Source organism: Gavia stellata, chromosome 9 (genome assembly GCF_030936135.1).
Source record: "Gavia stellata isolate bGavSte3 chromosome 9, bGavSte3.hap2, whole genome shotgun sequence".
NCBI lineage: Eukaryota > Metazoa > Chordata > Aves > Gaviiformes > Gaviidae > Gavia > Gavia stellata.
In genome coordinates, this window is record NC_082602.1 from 1,630,182 (window position 1) to 1,646,181 (window position 16,000).

A 16,000-nucleotide genomic window follows, 5' to 3' on the forward strand; every position below is an offset into this window, starting at 1 on the left:
CATTATGTTTATTTGCTGAATTCCTGCATAACTCAATATACCAAGTATTATGGCTATCATCTGTATCATTTGACAGTGTTCCCATGAACTAGATAATGCACTTCATCCCTACGACATTATGCTAATATTAATCCAATCCATCAAGTTATATAGGCTTTAAAGAAATTTAGCTTTGATAGTTTCTGTGACTGGACTAAGTCAATGTCCTTTACTCAGCACAAAAACACAAGCTCAAGGCCTAAAGCTGGTGCCAGTTTTGAAACGTTGCTTCCCTGAAAACTTAGAAGTACAGTCTCAGGCCAAAATGATTCCTTGCGTCTCCCTTCCAGACATGAGCAACTAAGACATGGCAACCTTGGCTTTCCCCAGTAAGTCAACTGACTTCGAGCCTTCAGAGACTGCTCGCTCCAGTATTTGCACCGCAAGCCAGATACGCCAGATCTAACTCTGACCCAGAAGCTACGTACTCACGATACCACAGAGTACAGCCCCAGTTAGCAAGGTTTCAGCTTGGCTTATTAACTGGGGTTTAATGCCATGCTAACCCTGCTTCACAGCTTTGATACGGGAGCTGGCTGCACCTTGCTGGCTTAGAGAACAGGTGGCGATGACCTGTGAGCACTTGTGTCCGACCACGCAGATGTGACCTGCTTTAAACTTGTAATGCACAAAACCAGCACTTTTTTTGCTGCCATCTAGGTCCAGAAGACCCGGAATGTAACTTAGGTCCTTGTTTAATGCAAACAATCAGAATCTAAATGGAACCAGTAACAATAGCTCAATTCAATAAATAAAACACTGAACATCACAACTAGCGTGGTAACCCAGATCAGTATCTCTGCCATGAAACGTGAACACATGTCTCAGATGATCATAAAAGCTTTTGGTTTTTAAAAAAAAAAAAAGCGCGCTTTATTTCAGTTACTTAAAAAGATTAAATACACACAGCTTATGGCCTTCCTATAGGTCTGCCTGGAGCTAAACTTTATGTAGTGTTTGAATTTCCTCAGGAATTATTCCATAAAGATAATGCCTGGCTCATACTTACAAGTACGTCTGCTTTGCTGCTCAGTCCTTTTCCATAATTATCAGTTGCAATGACCTGAAACTTGAAATAGGATCTTCTCATATTTTTGAATAGCATAGCAGTTTTTATTAGCCCTGTGTAAGCTTCAATCACAAAACCTTCTTTACCATCCTTGATTGGAGGAATGATGAGTCTGTATTGCATGGCACTGTAATTCCCAGTGTCTTTATCATCAGCCTAATAGGAAAAAAGAAAACAAGGAGAGGCAAATGAAGTAAATATGCATGCAAAGAATCATTAACCTTGTCCTTTAAATAAAGTTGCATATTGGTCCAGCAGATTTCTTCCACTCTGACATTTAAAACATTAGATCCCGGAGAGCAGATATCGCTATTACTTTAAATGGCTCATTTAACCTTGCTGCATACAGTTTTGCTTTTCCAGCAATTTCTTCCTCCTGTGTTGGCACTAAACTGCTCAAAAAAAAAAAAAAAAGGAAAAAAGAAAAAAGAAGAAAAATATAAATGGACTTTTCAAGTCTGCAACAAACCGAACACGTAAGAACAGTTTTAATTCCGAGAAAGCTCCACTGCCAAATTCTTGGTGACAAATATTAAGTATCAAAGAAAAAAACCCCCAGCAATGCATTCACAAACTTACATAACAAAAATGTCCTCCCTCTTCTTAGAGACATTCTACACCTCCATTGATTGAGCCCAGGTATTTTTGGAGTCATTTTATCCTTTCTTATTAAAAAAAAGATAAAGGATTGAATGGCATTCCTGCAATGCTGCAAAATGGACCTGAAGTACAGACCTAGTGCAGGACACAAAGCTGCCCTGGCTTTCTCCGGGTGCTGAACCGTTGCAGAATTAGGACGCAGTCCTGGCATCAATTAGGCAGCCCCGGGAGCTCTGTTATCTCACCTGCCTTGTGCTTGAGGACCCTGTGTAGCCCCTGTTCTGGCCTCTCCAGACCTCCTCCTTTGCACAAATCATGCTCCTGTTCAAAAGGCAGTACACATATTCAGCTGGGAGTGTTTTTGAGGACCCTTATAATGCTTTCATGCGCTCCGTCTAGGAAGGGGTCAGCGAGGTGGTAGCTAATTATCACCTGTACGTTTGCCCACTCATTAGACTTGGGCACTGCTTCAGCATCGGGGACACTTCAACAACTATTAGCATGCTTTTATCAAAATATTGGCACGACTTCTTAAGTCTGTGGCTTCAGCTAATGTTGGAGAAAAAACACCTTTAACTTCAAAAAGGTGCAGGTTTTTGTATAAAATCCATACCTCACCATGACTTAAAACCAAAACCAATAATCACAATTAGTCAGGGTCTATGGCAACGCGAAGAGTTGTTGGCCATGATACGCCAATGCCGTCTAAAAAAGCATTATCTGTGCAAGGTCATTCAGCCTACAATAGGTGGCCGTTGCTCATCATTAATTGTTTCCTCATCGTCAGTGAACAAGATCTGTAAGCTAGAAACTTTTACTAACTCCTATTTTGTCTTTATTTTCCAATAATTTTCAGGGAATAGCAGCGAGGAGATACAAGAAGCCAGTCTACGCAGCACAGTGATTGCACTGTGCACCACCAAGAGATACCCGTGCCAGATGAATGATCCAGGTACTCAAAATTGCGTGCGCCTTCCATGCTACTCCGACTGCTGTCAGACCAGACGGAAGATAGATACAGCGCTTAAGCGATAATATCTGGGCTGGTTTAGCGAGAGGTAAGCCAATGTGTTTCACATAGCACACCAAGGTGCTGCAGAGCTGCCTAAAAGATGAGCTCCCTCAATAACACTGGCTGCCACACATCACAGAGACAGAACTGTTTAAAATGGTCCTTGCACCCTTCGTAAATGTTTTGTTTCCTTCTAAACTGACAAAGCTTTACCTGGCTTGGCTACGAAAAGCATAAATATCAAATGTGTTAAAGTGCTTTTGGTGTCCAGCTCTACAGTTTTTTTTAAGGCTTTTACAATCAAGATTACTACCTCTTGGGTGATCGCAAACCCCTTTATCAGCATGTTTAGGAAAGATGGGGAAGGTTAAAACTTTCTGAAATTTACCCCTTTCTGTCAGTCAAAAGGTAAAGATATCGGTGAGCTTTTCCAGAGCACTCCTGCTATCCACTTGGCATGGAGAAAAACAACCCCAAAACAGCACGGAACCAGCAGACAGGAGCTTGACGGGTGGGTTTTCAGGACTAGGCTCATTTTGGCTTTCCTTTTGTCAAGAAAATTGCTGAAGGAACAAATACATGTGAAGGCATGCTATGCGGCGCAAGGAAGCGAGGAAGCGGCTGTACCTAAAAATCAGGTTGATAACGCAAGTGCTAACAGTCATCACTACCCGAGAGCTAAACGTCAGTGCTCAGCACTGAGTCAGCCCTTTTAAGAAGCGCATAAATGCCTGAATTGCACAACAGGTTACCTTCACTCCTCCAGCAACCACACCAACTTCAGTGACCTTACTGGGCTCTTACTCCCACCACGGTTTCATCTGGATGGTAAGAAACAAAGACAAAAACTGAACCACCACCTCCTCAGCTGTGCCTGGCCATGGAGCTGTTGGAACCGTTTGTGCCCAGCCTGTGACAGCATCGGCCTCTCCTCACAGAGAGCCCTCAGCCCCGGCCTGGGCACGGGCACCACCTACACATCGGAAAATCAAATATTTCACTTCAAGTATCTCTACTTATCCAAATGCAAAGGAAATCTTAAAATGACAACCAAAAGATTCCACGTGATTACTATTACTACTAAAATTACTCTTACTAAAGAAACGTTTAAAACCGGCATGATAACAGGAAAAAAAACCATCCTTGAAAATATGCAAACTGTAGGTTACAGAGGCATTCAAAGTAGCTTCTCTTGGTGCTTTTTGGCTCAATTTTGCCTATGTGTTCTAGGAGAGCTTTACGTCCACCATATACTCAAAAAAGACATCAGGAAGCCTCTGCCTATAGTAGCAGAGGACAACATTTGGTACAACCCATCCACAAGACCACCTATGTGCTGCTCGAGAGACAAGAAGGAAACCTCTTCGGAAATGATTTCATGGTGATGCAGAGCAGCTAACTTTTAAAATTAATCCCTTCTTTGCCTCATACCTAACAAATCACTGCGTGATCACTGCATGCATCTAAGACCAGGCAACTACAGGTGGTACAACATAGCTCAGTTTAAAGCCATGAGCAACGTAGAAAAGATCAGTCTGGCAAAACCCACTGGCTTATCCGCAATCAACTTTGCATGTTGGTAATGGAGCTGGGGGGAAGGAAAAGAAAAAAGTAATCCCTGTAACCCCACACGGCACGTGTTTTGGCACATGAGGCACAGGTGGTACAGCACTATCTGATCTGGCTCCTTTGGGGTCTTCACCGTAGCGAGACAGGATTTACAGCGACTGCCCGGCTAACTGCCAAAGGCTCTCTGGAGGTGCCCTCCGAGATGAGCGCTACGCCCTTTCAAAAAAAGCCAATTTCTTTGTTAAAATGGATTTATTAGACTGGTTCAGCTGGGCCATAAGCCTATCATTTTTTTAATATTAGCAAATTCTATCTCAATAGAAAGATACGACTTTTAATAGTACTTTGTTTCAATAACAGAAATCAATTTCACCTTCAGTATTTCACGCTCATCTACGTGTGCAACTAAGGACAAACAAAATTTGGATCCAGATTAGGGTATCAATACTGCAGGCACAGACATTAAATAAAGTCAGCCTTTCTGAACAAACGTCACTCCAGTGTAGTTGCTTAGAAGTAACGGTATGGTAAGTCTTGCAGCTGAGTTGAATGCACAGCACTCCAGTGAAAGAGGCATTTTGAAATTTTAGGCATGCAGCCTCTAAAATCTTGCAGTTCAGAAGCCCAAAGATGGTAGACAGGCTACACATTAATTTTCAGAAGTTGTGAGAACTCAGTGGCACTCCAGAGAAATCGACGGCTTCGGGATCATTACAGTTCAGGCTATTTCCATCCTGGAAACCATCTACACGCAGATGAGCAAAGCCAGGTGCAAAACAGCCTGAGGAACTTGGAAAAATCATCAGGTTCCAATTTCAAATATTTCAACTTTGTTTTTTCCATGTTCCCCTTTTTCACCACCATTCATACTTTGATCCAACCTAGCGACACTCACTGCGACGTTCAGCTTTGCAGGACCACCAGAGAGAGCTTGTGAGCTGCTGACATTAATGTAGCAACTTCTTTAATACAGAGTAAGGATGTTTGCTATTCTTGTAATTTGTCCTGAAGGTAAATATTTTTGACACTTCATTAGGAAGAGATATACGGCATCTCAAGAGTTGCGTTATGACTGTCAAAGAAGAGAAAGAGCTATACTTCATCAATATTACAGCAGTATATCTTCCTTTTGTTATGTGCAAGAAATACAGATGTCTCCTAAATTCTGGTATGATCTGAGTACTGATAAATATGTATGATTTTAGGAATTACCAGGGCAAATTCAACCCTCCTGTAACTAAGCGTAAGCGTGCCCACACGAATGGAGTTCCGTTGGCATCACCGTGCGCTGCCTCCAGCCCTTACCCATCCTCTCCCACGGTGGAAGGGGTGCAACTGCTGGGGTGCTCCCTAACCCCACCACAAAAGCACATTACACCAGCCAGGTATCAGCTGAAATATGCTGCTCTAGGCCCTAGCATTGACGGTATTTACCACAAAGTCATTAACAGGTTTTTTTAATAACTTTATTGGCAGCTATCTCTCTTGGAGCAAAAAGACCAATAAGCCAAGCGTTCTCGGTGACTCCATCTCTTATACACGGACTGCCAGCACGACTCGCAGCGAGTCATTAGAAATGTTAAAATTCCTGGCACTGCAGAGGCAGCAAAGAGACGGATGCTGTCGGCGCCGGGTTCGCTCTCAGCTAAGCGTTGTCTAATTCAGCCCAGCACTGCAGCGGCAACGGGATGTTGTCGGGATGTACAGTTGCTTTGCTGCCAACAAAAAGCGCTTTTAACACACCAGTTGCCTTAAAACAGAGAGAGAGCAGAAGGGTATTTTGTTTTGTTTGGTTTTCAGCTTTAGGAAGACCGAGAGGGAAAAAAGCATTAGCTCCAGTATGGAAATACACAGGACTCACTAGAGCTGAGTCAAGCTGCATGTCTGGAAGACAAGAGATGAGAATATATGAGCTGAAAAAATAGGAGTGGTAGAGATCCCTTCAGTGGTGCTTCTGTAACCAGTTACAGTTTGTCCTAGTCTATGTATTTTTTCTGGTGTAACTAATTAACACAAGACTTGGGTTGCGTTTGAGCGCTTCACACAGCAGCTGTCCCTGAAGGCCATCCAAATATCTCGCATGTAAGAATTTGGTGGAAAGAGGTCTGTAAGGGACGGTAAGTTTGAGGAGCAGATGCCGGGAGATGCAAAGCTACTGAATTCTGAGGCTGGCTGTGGCAAAAACAAGCTGTTGACCATGAGTTCAAAAGTGCTACAGACTGGGAACACTCTAAAAGAGCACAGTAGTGAAGAAATACAGGAACAAAAAAAAAAAAGAGGAAAACTGCAATAGCTACAACAAACTTACTGGCTTTTAAGCGTCTGTAAACCCCAAAGTAAAACTGCCTCTAAAACAGTACAACGGCAGATGCGGCTTCAGAACTGAAAATATTCAACAATCTGTAAATTCCTACCGGCAAAAATGGTCTTGTTCTAAAAGCTATTTTATGTGCCAGCAACTGATTGGAAACAGTTGAACCCGCCATCTGCTTAGTAGCATGAAGCTAGGAAGAAGAAAAAAAACCCAACAGCCCAATCCCATTCATTTTACATGCCCTGTTAGCATCCTCAGGCTCATGATTAAGGGTGACCCTGCTAGGAAGACTGGAAAACATTTAAAATTAACAATTGCATTTAACTCTGAGCAGCTAGTTTGAATTTAGCTCACGCTGAGAATGACAAAACCTGTAATTGTCTGATGATTATACAATAGCTTCAGGAGCTACGGTTAATGAAGATTTTAATGCTCATCCCAAACAAGCCACCAAACATGTCAGCCCACTGGCAATTTTGGTGACAGTGCCAGAGTGTTACTGCCACATGGCACTGCTTTTACAAGTCTCTCCAGGTGAGGGGATAAAGGCCCTACTGTAACGCTGTAATTGTTCGGCCACGTAGTTGCGCCTCACACTGCGATACTCCCTGCGGAAATGTGCGGACTGGAGCGATGTCAAACAACCACCTTTGATGAGGGCTGCGTGGAGCCAAAGATTAACTAATTTATCCTTTAAATGCGTCGTTTGTTAGGCATACTTACAAAAGTACTACAACAAAGAGGAAAAGAACGGACTCTGCTAAGCATATTGCTGATCACTGCCCAGCCCGCTCCGAGTAAAACCCAGCTCCACGGAAACTTCTGAGAAATACAGATAGTAAGAAAAAACAGTGAAGGAGAATTGTTCACTTTTTCCTTCAATGGTGTCAAAAAACCCAAGGTGTGGAAACGTGGATCAATTTTGATAGGCTGTCTCACGGGAAAAAACACTGAATAAGAAGGGTTCCCAAACTTGTATTTTGAAAAAAAATTAGAAACGTTGGTTTTATAGCCTTTTCCTGCTGTGGAAATAGCTGGTGCTTGATACGGCAGGTTTGTGTGTATGTGCTGCCAGGGAGCGCAGACCACGCAGTTGATCCTCCATGGGACGGGAACGACCCAGCGTCGCAAACACTCCAGGCATACACACCCCCTCCAGCCCCCGTAGGAGGTGCCTTACTCTGGAAAGGCATGGGCAGGACTAGCAGTCTTTAAAAGTTTAGAAAAGAACATAGTAATTGAAACAATCTATTACTACATTTGAAAAAATCACAAACGGTAGTGGTTTTTCTGAACACTGCCAAAGGAAAACAATTGTACTGTTTTTTACAGTAAAAAGTTTAGCAAGGCAACATATTATCTAGAGATACGTACTTTGAAAGAAATTACCTGTGTGCTTGGAATTACTGTAATATTATTCTTAGCAGGGCAAGCAGCTTCCTGTCAGAGGCCAGATGTTACAGCAGATGTGCGTGTTTCAGGGTGTGCCGTTGTCACTGCAAATAGGCTTCAAAGTAGATTTTTTACTTCTACCAAGTATGTTTTCTCCCTCCAGATTACTCTCTGTGATTCATAAATCATATTTTAACTAATAAAAGATTGTGACTGGCAAAGCAATTCATTTTGACAAAGAAGAAGTTCTCTTGTGTACATGCAAAAGCAAAATTAGAGAAGGGAAAAACTTTGTGTTTCACAGCAGAAAGCTGTCTCAAGGTGCCGAGGGCTGAACCTCACTTTTACAGAACTTGCCGCTGTGAAGATTTACCTGTCATCCCAAGGACAAAGGAAATACCAAAAGAAATCTAGAGGTTATAGGCATGACTAGGAAATAACTGGAGATTTAACATGGATAAATGCGTCTAGGGAACAAAGTAATCCCAGTATTCTATGTGTAACATATAACCGTACCCAGGAATTTTAAACGTTTATTCTATCAGTTGCTTTAGATCAGTACGCAACCGCTAAAATAGATTGCTTTCAAGGATTACGGTTAAGTAAAGAGTAATTCCTGCTCCCCCGTGTGTCACTAGGGTGAAAACCTGTAGCATAAAATGGCTTTGTTTTATTTTGCTGTTCTGTGTATTAAGCTATTCAAACAGTAATAAAGGATGAAGTTACATTATAAAGCCTATCAGAAAGGGGCACAAAATACAGAAAAGGTCTGAAATGAAAATTTGATCAACCATATTGTAAGAATCAAGTTTCCTTCAGGATGTAACTGCACTTCAGCCTCCACTGGCTCCTATTATCATCATCAAACCTCTCTGCTGGCTTCATATTAGAGCCATTTCTATCAAATACAGGTCAGCCACTTCCCGAGACTTTGATTCACTGGCATTTATTTTGGCAAGCTTCCTTCCCTGCAAACATTTTCGGTAGAAAAAATACCTTTGTAAACTGCGGAGTAATTCAGAAAAGAACCTCTCACTTTCTTTACTAGAATTAGCATCTCTGATATCTCCTCACTTAAATGCACTTCAACAAACAAAACTAGAGAGATTAATACTGTACAAGAAAATGTTTAAAAAGAAAGGGCTAATAACACACCATTAGAGTGAAAAGTCAACTCCCACTAGTAGTTTCCCTAAAGATTGTGTTGATTTTAGTTTTGTTTTTATGGAGCAGATGAAAAATATTGTGTACGCGGCTAAAGGAAGTCTGGTTCTAATTCTGAGGGGAAAACCAGGAGTTATATGAAAATACCAGTGGCAAAGGAAAATAACTAATTCTAATATAACGAAACGCAAAGCAAATCTCAAACCACAAAATTCATATATTAGTAGTTATGGGTATTACTTCTGTTTTTAATTAACATATTCATAACAAAAAGCACGAAAAGGCCTTTAATCATGGAAGCGGGCTCTTACATACGTTGAAAATTCTGGGGAAAAAAGAGAATTGCAGAAAAGGGAAGAGAACATAAAAGGTTATTGTAACACCAATCCCCATCGGGACTGTCCAACACCTGAAACCTTTTTCCGAGCACCACCAGAACAGTAACTGAAGCGATTACCCAGACTGCTCTTCCAGCTGTCCCACCACCGCAGGCCCAGCGCAATGGTTGCAGGGTGCAAGGGAAACCCAACTAACCGGCAACCAAGACGTCCTGCAGCTCTCCTACCACCACGGCTTCTGACTACCCTTTGGTCTTGCATCAGATCATCAACCTGGACTCAATGGATCTCATCTGTGCGTTGTATAACTTCGATGGGCTTTGGGGGAAATGAGTAGGCTTAAAATGATGGCTGTGTGAAATTGCCTGTAGATTTGAGACGCGGTAATCAGCCTCAGCTATCATTTCGAGAGAAATGGTATTTAACGCAGCTCCACGCTTCCTGCTGAGCTATTAGCAATATAAACATGGTCTTTAAGATGCAAGGACTAAAGCCTCGGTTAAAAAGTGCCATTTGAATAAACATATTCCTTTTCTTTTTTTTCTTAGAGACATTAGTACTTAGCAGCTTTCAGAGGACACTAGCCTTAAAACAATCATATTCATATAGAATAATTCATAAGGCGTATCATTAACCAAATTCATTCCAATTAGAAGTGACTTTTTGATAATGATTTGTGGCATTCTTCTGAGCTCAAGCTTCCTTTTTATCTACTTATTGTAAGCTTTCTAAAAGTCTAGAGCAAGGCAACACATTACCCTATTCTAAAAGGGTTTTATATTCAAATGAACGCATTTAAGAGAGCGGTTGCTGCTGCCAGCAAAATTGCTGCACCTTATAGAGCTTGGAGAAGCAATCTATAGTATTTCCCTTAGTCACATACGTAATTGTTTTGATGATGAGAGAAGTGTTTATCCAATATTTTACTGGCCTATTTGTCTCTAAATGCAATTTGTGTGTAAGATTATATACTCAGTACTAGTTTTCTTCTCTCCCTGCATTTTTTTTGTGTTTGGCCCATGGCAGTTAGATTATTTCTTACTCCCAGTGCTACTCACCTGGCTGTATGGCGTGATTACTGCCAAGACTGGGGTGCTTTACAAACTATTTTTCAAGAGGGGAAGAACTGTGCTTTGATGAGAGGGGTGAAATTTTGTTCAAGCCACAGAGTGCAGAACGATTTAAGCAACTGAAGTTAAACACACAAATGTTAACCGGTATATTTGTGATGAATTTATCTAAAAAGGATTTACATAAATTGCTGTATTAAAAATTAATGACTATAGCAAATCATTAAGTACCGTTAAAGAGGAACTAATTGTAGGTTGGTTTTTTTTAATTTGAAAGCTGTAGGTTTTGCATAGGGCAATGAAGCTTGTCGTCCTATTTTTATATAAATTATGCTCATCAAAAATGAGTCATTCCTATGTGCCAATAACATTGTACAAAGAAAGAGAGGTAGCTTAGAATAACTTATTACATGCTGAAACGAGACAGATCTGGAGATCTGCCTACAGCTTCAGGGAGTGTCAGCAGGACACTATTACCCACGGCAAAGCCTGAGCAGAAACTGCCCTGCACACAGCCCTGGTTTCCTCTGGGAAAACGCAGGTGCACGGCCGGGAAGAGAGCTGCGGGCACCTTACCACATCCCTTGGCCTGGACAATTGCTGGAAGAGGCCACTGTGGATCTTGGTGGGGTGGGGATCACCTGGAGGTGAGGATCTGGGCATAAACACAGCTGTTAATCCTATCCAGCGACGCCTCTCAGCATTAACACCAACGCTTTTCTGACATTTCAGACTATTTTTCTTTTTAAACTATTGCAGAACCAGATAAATTTTTAAAAACTAAAAATATTGTCCACCTCTTGCTTAACGTAACCCATGTACTCTCTAAAATAAAGACAGTGAATGTCAACCCACATTATAAAATCATTTTTGACCCTCATTAGTATCTACACTGGTAAACGCCTTTAATTTAGTACTTCCTAGCTAACGTCTTCTCAGCTCATCTGTTCTTTTTCCTATTTGATAAAAGGGAAAAATTGTATTAGCTTAAACTGCCACTAAATGATAACTGCTGGCAAGTGCCTGCCACTGTGATTATTATGCTTAACTAATTTAATTACAGCAATGGCAAATAAAAGCAGGCATACCCCGTAAATCACATCTAACTGCAGGAGCCGTATCAGTATCTAAATACCAGCCATTTCAGTTACTGCAATTAACCCACCCATCCATCGATCTTTTCCCGTGGTTATTCCACCAACAGTGACAGGACAAAGCCAACCTGTTTGCACAGGCCCGCTCCAGCCTCTCGGCAGACAACAGGAGCTGGGTTGAAGCACCGTGTTAAAGCAACTCCGCGGTGTCCGTAAAGACCTGCCCGCTTGTAAAGCTGTCCCAGAGCTTCGGCAGACTGAGCTCGCTCTCGGCGCAGCCGCGCTGGTATGATCTCCCTCCCGGCATCTGATGCTTAACTCAGGAACGCATTGCAAACTTCAGGAAGCTGAAACTGAAGATATCTGAACATACCAAAGAACTGGGGGAGGGTGTCATTCAAACCCTCTGCTAAGGCCCCAAAGAGCTTTGATCTTGAACTTTTAGGAGAAAGCAGACGTTTCAAGATGAGTCTTGGTTTTCTGTCATGACACCTTCCTCAAAAATGGATGCACGGATAAATGGTAACAGAAACCAAACGGCAATCTGCACTTGGGCTTAAGATGAAATTCCGGTCTCTGATCTTCAGATATAAAAGGCTGAAGTAGGTATATGTACCCAGATGATGAGTTGTTACCTCAACTCAAGTATTATGTACTCAAACCCCCGCTTTGCTTTCAGTATAAATAAACTAGCAATGACCAGCTTCTTGCAATGAATCTGACCCTTATTTTCAACCAACAGTATCTCCTTCTGCCACTCCAGAAAAAGGCATTTCTCACTAATGGAGCCAGCGCTGGGGTTTCCAAAATTAGGGCTTCCAGCAGCAGCATCCTCCGCCAGCCTGCCACAAGGCCCTTGTTGGGGGATTTTTATTGTACCCGTTGAGGCAAATTAAACGCATGTTTGCGCGTAAAATATAAAAATATCATTAATGAATGTGATTCATTTTCACTGAAAGTCTGCTAAAACATGGTTAACTAGCAAATTATGCTATGAAAGCTGTGTTATACAAAACTTTTTGCTACTATATGAAGGCAATCAAAGAGAGTGCCAAATGGTTGCCTGCCCTTAATGCTTCCAACACTTGGGCAAGTAGGCCACCTCAAAAAAGGAGAACTTTGCTGTATTTTTATCACTTTCACATGAGAAAGTACGTGTAGGTGCTCTCAGTGTGAATTATCTTCATTTGTGACTTAAATATCGCTTTCCATGACCTATACCATCTTTACGGTACATAACAGTTACACAATTGACCAAAGAGTCCTGAGAAATATATCACTGTTAACTTGAGTTGCGTTGTTAGGATATAAAAGCAGAAGATGGATCCTACCTTACCTCTGAGCAAGTGCTGGGTTTTTTCCTTCTTATTCTCTCTTCACTGAATTGGTTTGTCCTCATTTCTCTTCTAGTATGCCCTATTGTTTTACAGACTTCAGTTTATCCTCTCCCCTGTGCAATTTCTTAAACATCTCACCTCACTTAAGAGAGCCAAACCTTGACGATCGCCTCTATGTATTGGCAGCAGAGTACATGCCCGGTACAAAACAACGTTATGACTTATACTAGCCCTGTCCACAGGCAGGAACTGACACAGGTCATTAGGAGCATGGATATTCACATGAAGGGATATAAAAATAAGGACCTTGGAGTGCGATGAGTAGGAGTTGATATTAAACATACACACACACACACAATGACTGATAAAGAAAAGGAGGACTGGGAATTTTCAAACAACTGACTTGACTATCCAAATCATCAACTACTAATAGAAGTCTTCAACTTTCAGGTTTTCAAGCAAAATCTGGCACTTATAGATAAAAACCAAGAGAAAAACCAAAGCAGCTAGGAGTTAATCAACAGAGTCCCTGCCGTACCTCTAGAATGCCTAATTTTGTTTAATACAAGGAAAACACTGGCTCAATTCAGAGTCCATTCTTTTTTCAGTAACAACAATCTTACACTTTAATTTAAAATAAACGCTTTCTTCTTCCCTCAGGATAATGGAATGCACATAAGAAACCAATTTAAAAGTTAATGTCACTTCTACACATTTAGTAGCTATTTATTGCTGGTATCTCCTTGAAGTACAGGGGAAAAAAAGGCAAGCTGGGGTCCTAGCGTGCAGGAAGCGTTGCATACTTTTCTACAACGGTGACTGTATGGCATTGCTGTGACAAATAACGTGACACTATTCATAATTAGAAAATGTTGGTTCACTATGAGTCCCAATAACAATGACCATCTATAATATGTAGTTCTATGTCTTTCAGCTGTAAAAATTTTTCTGCTAGTCAATACCATGTTCAAGGATCATCCAAGTTGTCAGTGACAGGAAGAATGAGAATACCAGTTTCTTTTCAAAATTACTCAGATGCCATAAAAAATTTAGCAGCTATTAATGAACGCAGAAGATGAAAGCAAATGCATTTAAAACTCCAACTGAGGAGGTTTTTTATTACAATAAAAATTTGAATAATAATAAATATAAATTCTATCAATTTTTATTAGAATAAAAATTCAAATAATTTCTACAGTGCAAGCTATGCATGGACTTTATTAATGTTCTTAAAAATTTCAACTTGGAAAACTACTCATTTAATTCTACTCACCTGAACTCTTCAAGACAAGACATTATTTGATTAATTCTTCTTAACGCTAACTGGAATGGGTATCGTATTTAACTAACAGAGCAATTACTTTTTTTTCTAAAGGACAGAAAATAAGCTAACTAGCACCAACTGCTGAAAATGCTTGGTGCTAGAACAATAAATTACAGCCTGATTTTCTGCGACAAGCACTTCTTAACTGTTTCTAATTTTACTTTAACTAAGCAGACAGTTACGTTTGATGCCGTCCACTAGTAACAACTACTGTCTTATACCTTGTTCTGTTTTGCCTGTCAGCAAAGTCAGGGAGAATTCTGTCATACATTTTAACAGAAGCAGGTTAGAGACAGAAAATTGTAATTTCTTATGCGTCTTCCCTTGTGTGGTCCTTTTCTGTTCTCTGATCACCTTTCTTGAGTCAAATGTTTCTGAAGCGTAAATCAGATTCCCCTCTTCACTGCCGAATACCCCTTACCTGTATGCCTGCTCTTTTTCACACACTTCTTATCCCCTTGATGGACACACATGAATATCTGTGCCTAAGAAATCAGGAATGCTTCTTCAAAAACCAGGTAGGATTTAATAGCCTGCTCAAATTTTGCACTATCAACTCAAAATACAATTTTATGTTTGTGTCTTACGTGTCATTTACTTTCACACACATAACACTACTTTATAGAATCATAGAATCGTTTAGGTTGGAAAAGACCTTTAAGATCATCAAGTCCAACCGTAGACCTAACCCTGCCAAGCCCACCATTCAACCATGTCCCTAAGCGCCTCATCCACATGTCTTTTGAACACCTCCAGGGATGGTGACTCAAGCACCTCCCTGGGCAGCCTCTTCCAATGCCCAACAACCCTTTCAATGAAGTTTTTCCTAATATCCAATCTAAACCTCCCCTGGCACAGCTTGAGGCCGTTTCCTCTTGTCCTATCACTTGTCATTTGGGAGAAGAGACCAGCACCCACCTCTCTACAACCCCCTTTCAGGTAGTTGTAGAGAGCGATGAGGTCTCCCCTCAGCCGCCTCTTCTCCAGACTGAACAACCCCAGCTCCCTCAGCCGCTCCTCATCAGACTTGTGCTCCAGACCCCTCACCAGCTTCGTCGCCCTTCTCTGGACACGCTCCAGCACCTCAATGTCCTTCTTGTAGTGAGGGGCCCAAAACTGAACACAGGATTCAAGGTGCAAGTTTCTATACTTATCTAAGTAACTTCGCTATTCACTGTTCTTTATCTACTCCAGTATCTTTGTGCAGTTCTGTATCTTCAGCACTTCTAAAGTTCATGGATTTGGCACAATTTTCTCTTCCCTATTTTTGAGTAAGCCAGGGCTTCAGTTTAAGGTTCGTAGCTAGAAGCAGTCACGGGCAAAATGTCTGGAAAAAGAGACATTAACAAAAATACCACCCCTACCTTCAAAACTCTGCTCAATTATGGTCTCAGATCACCCTAACAGCAACACTACCACAATTTCTTTAATTTGTGCATCTAGAATTTCCTTTTCATTGAATCCAGCAGACATCTGGTTATATATCACTATCTATTTTGTATAGAGTAGAAATCTGGCATACCTTAAAACTTCAATACAGAAGATGGAGGAAAAGGGAATTTTGCGATTAATTTTCTGAACGTATTATTTGCAACACATAATGCCGTTTTATTACTCACCTTGTAATTTCTTCATTTGCATGCAAGTAAATCTTCAAAGTAAACACAGGCATTGCACA

The 16,000-nt window shown here is 41.1% G+C and overlaps 1 protein-coding gene across 1 annotated transcript in view; it reads right to left on the reverse strand.

The window, feature by feature from the left end:
• PCDH15 (protocadherin related 15) overlaps positions 1 to 16,000 on the reverse strand; it is a 379,975-nt gene that overhangs the window by 47,225 nt on the left and 316,750 nt on the right. The window contains exon 27 of the mRNA XM_059821547.1: positions 1,049 to 1,264. Coding sequence (XP_059677530.1) covers positions 1,049 to 1,264 — 216 coding nt within the window. The remainder of the gene's footprint in view (positions 1 to 1,048; positions 1,265 to 16,000) is intronic.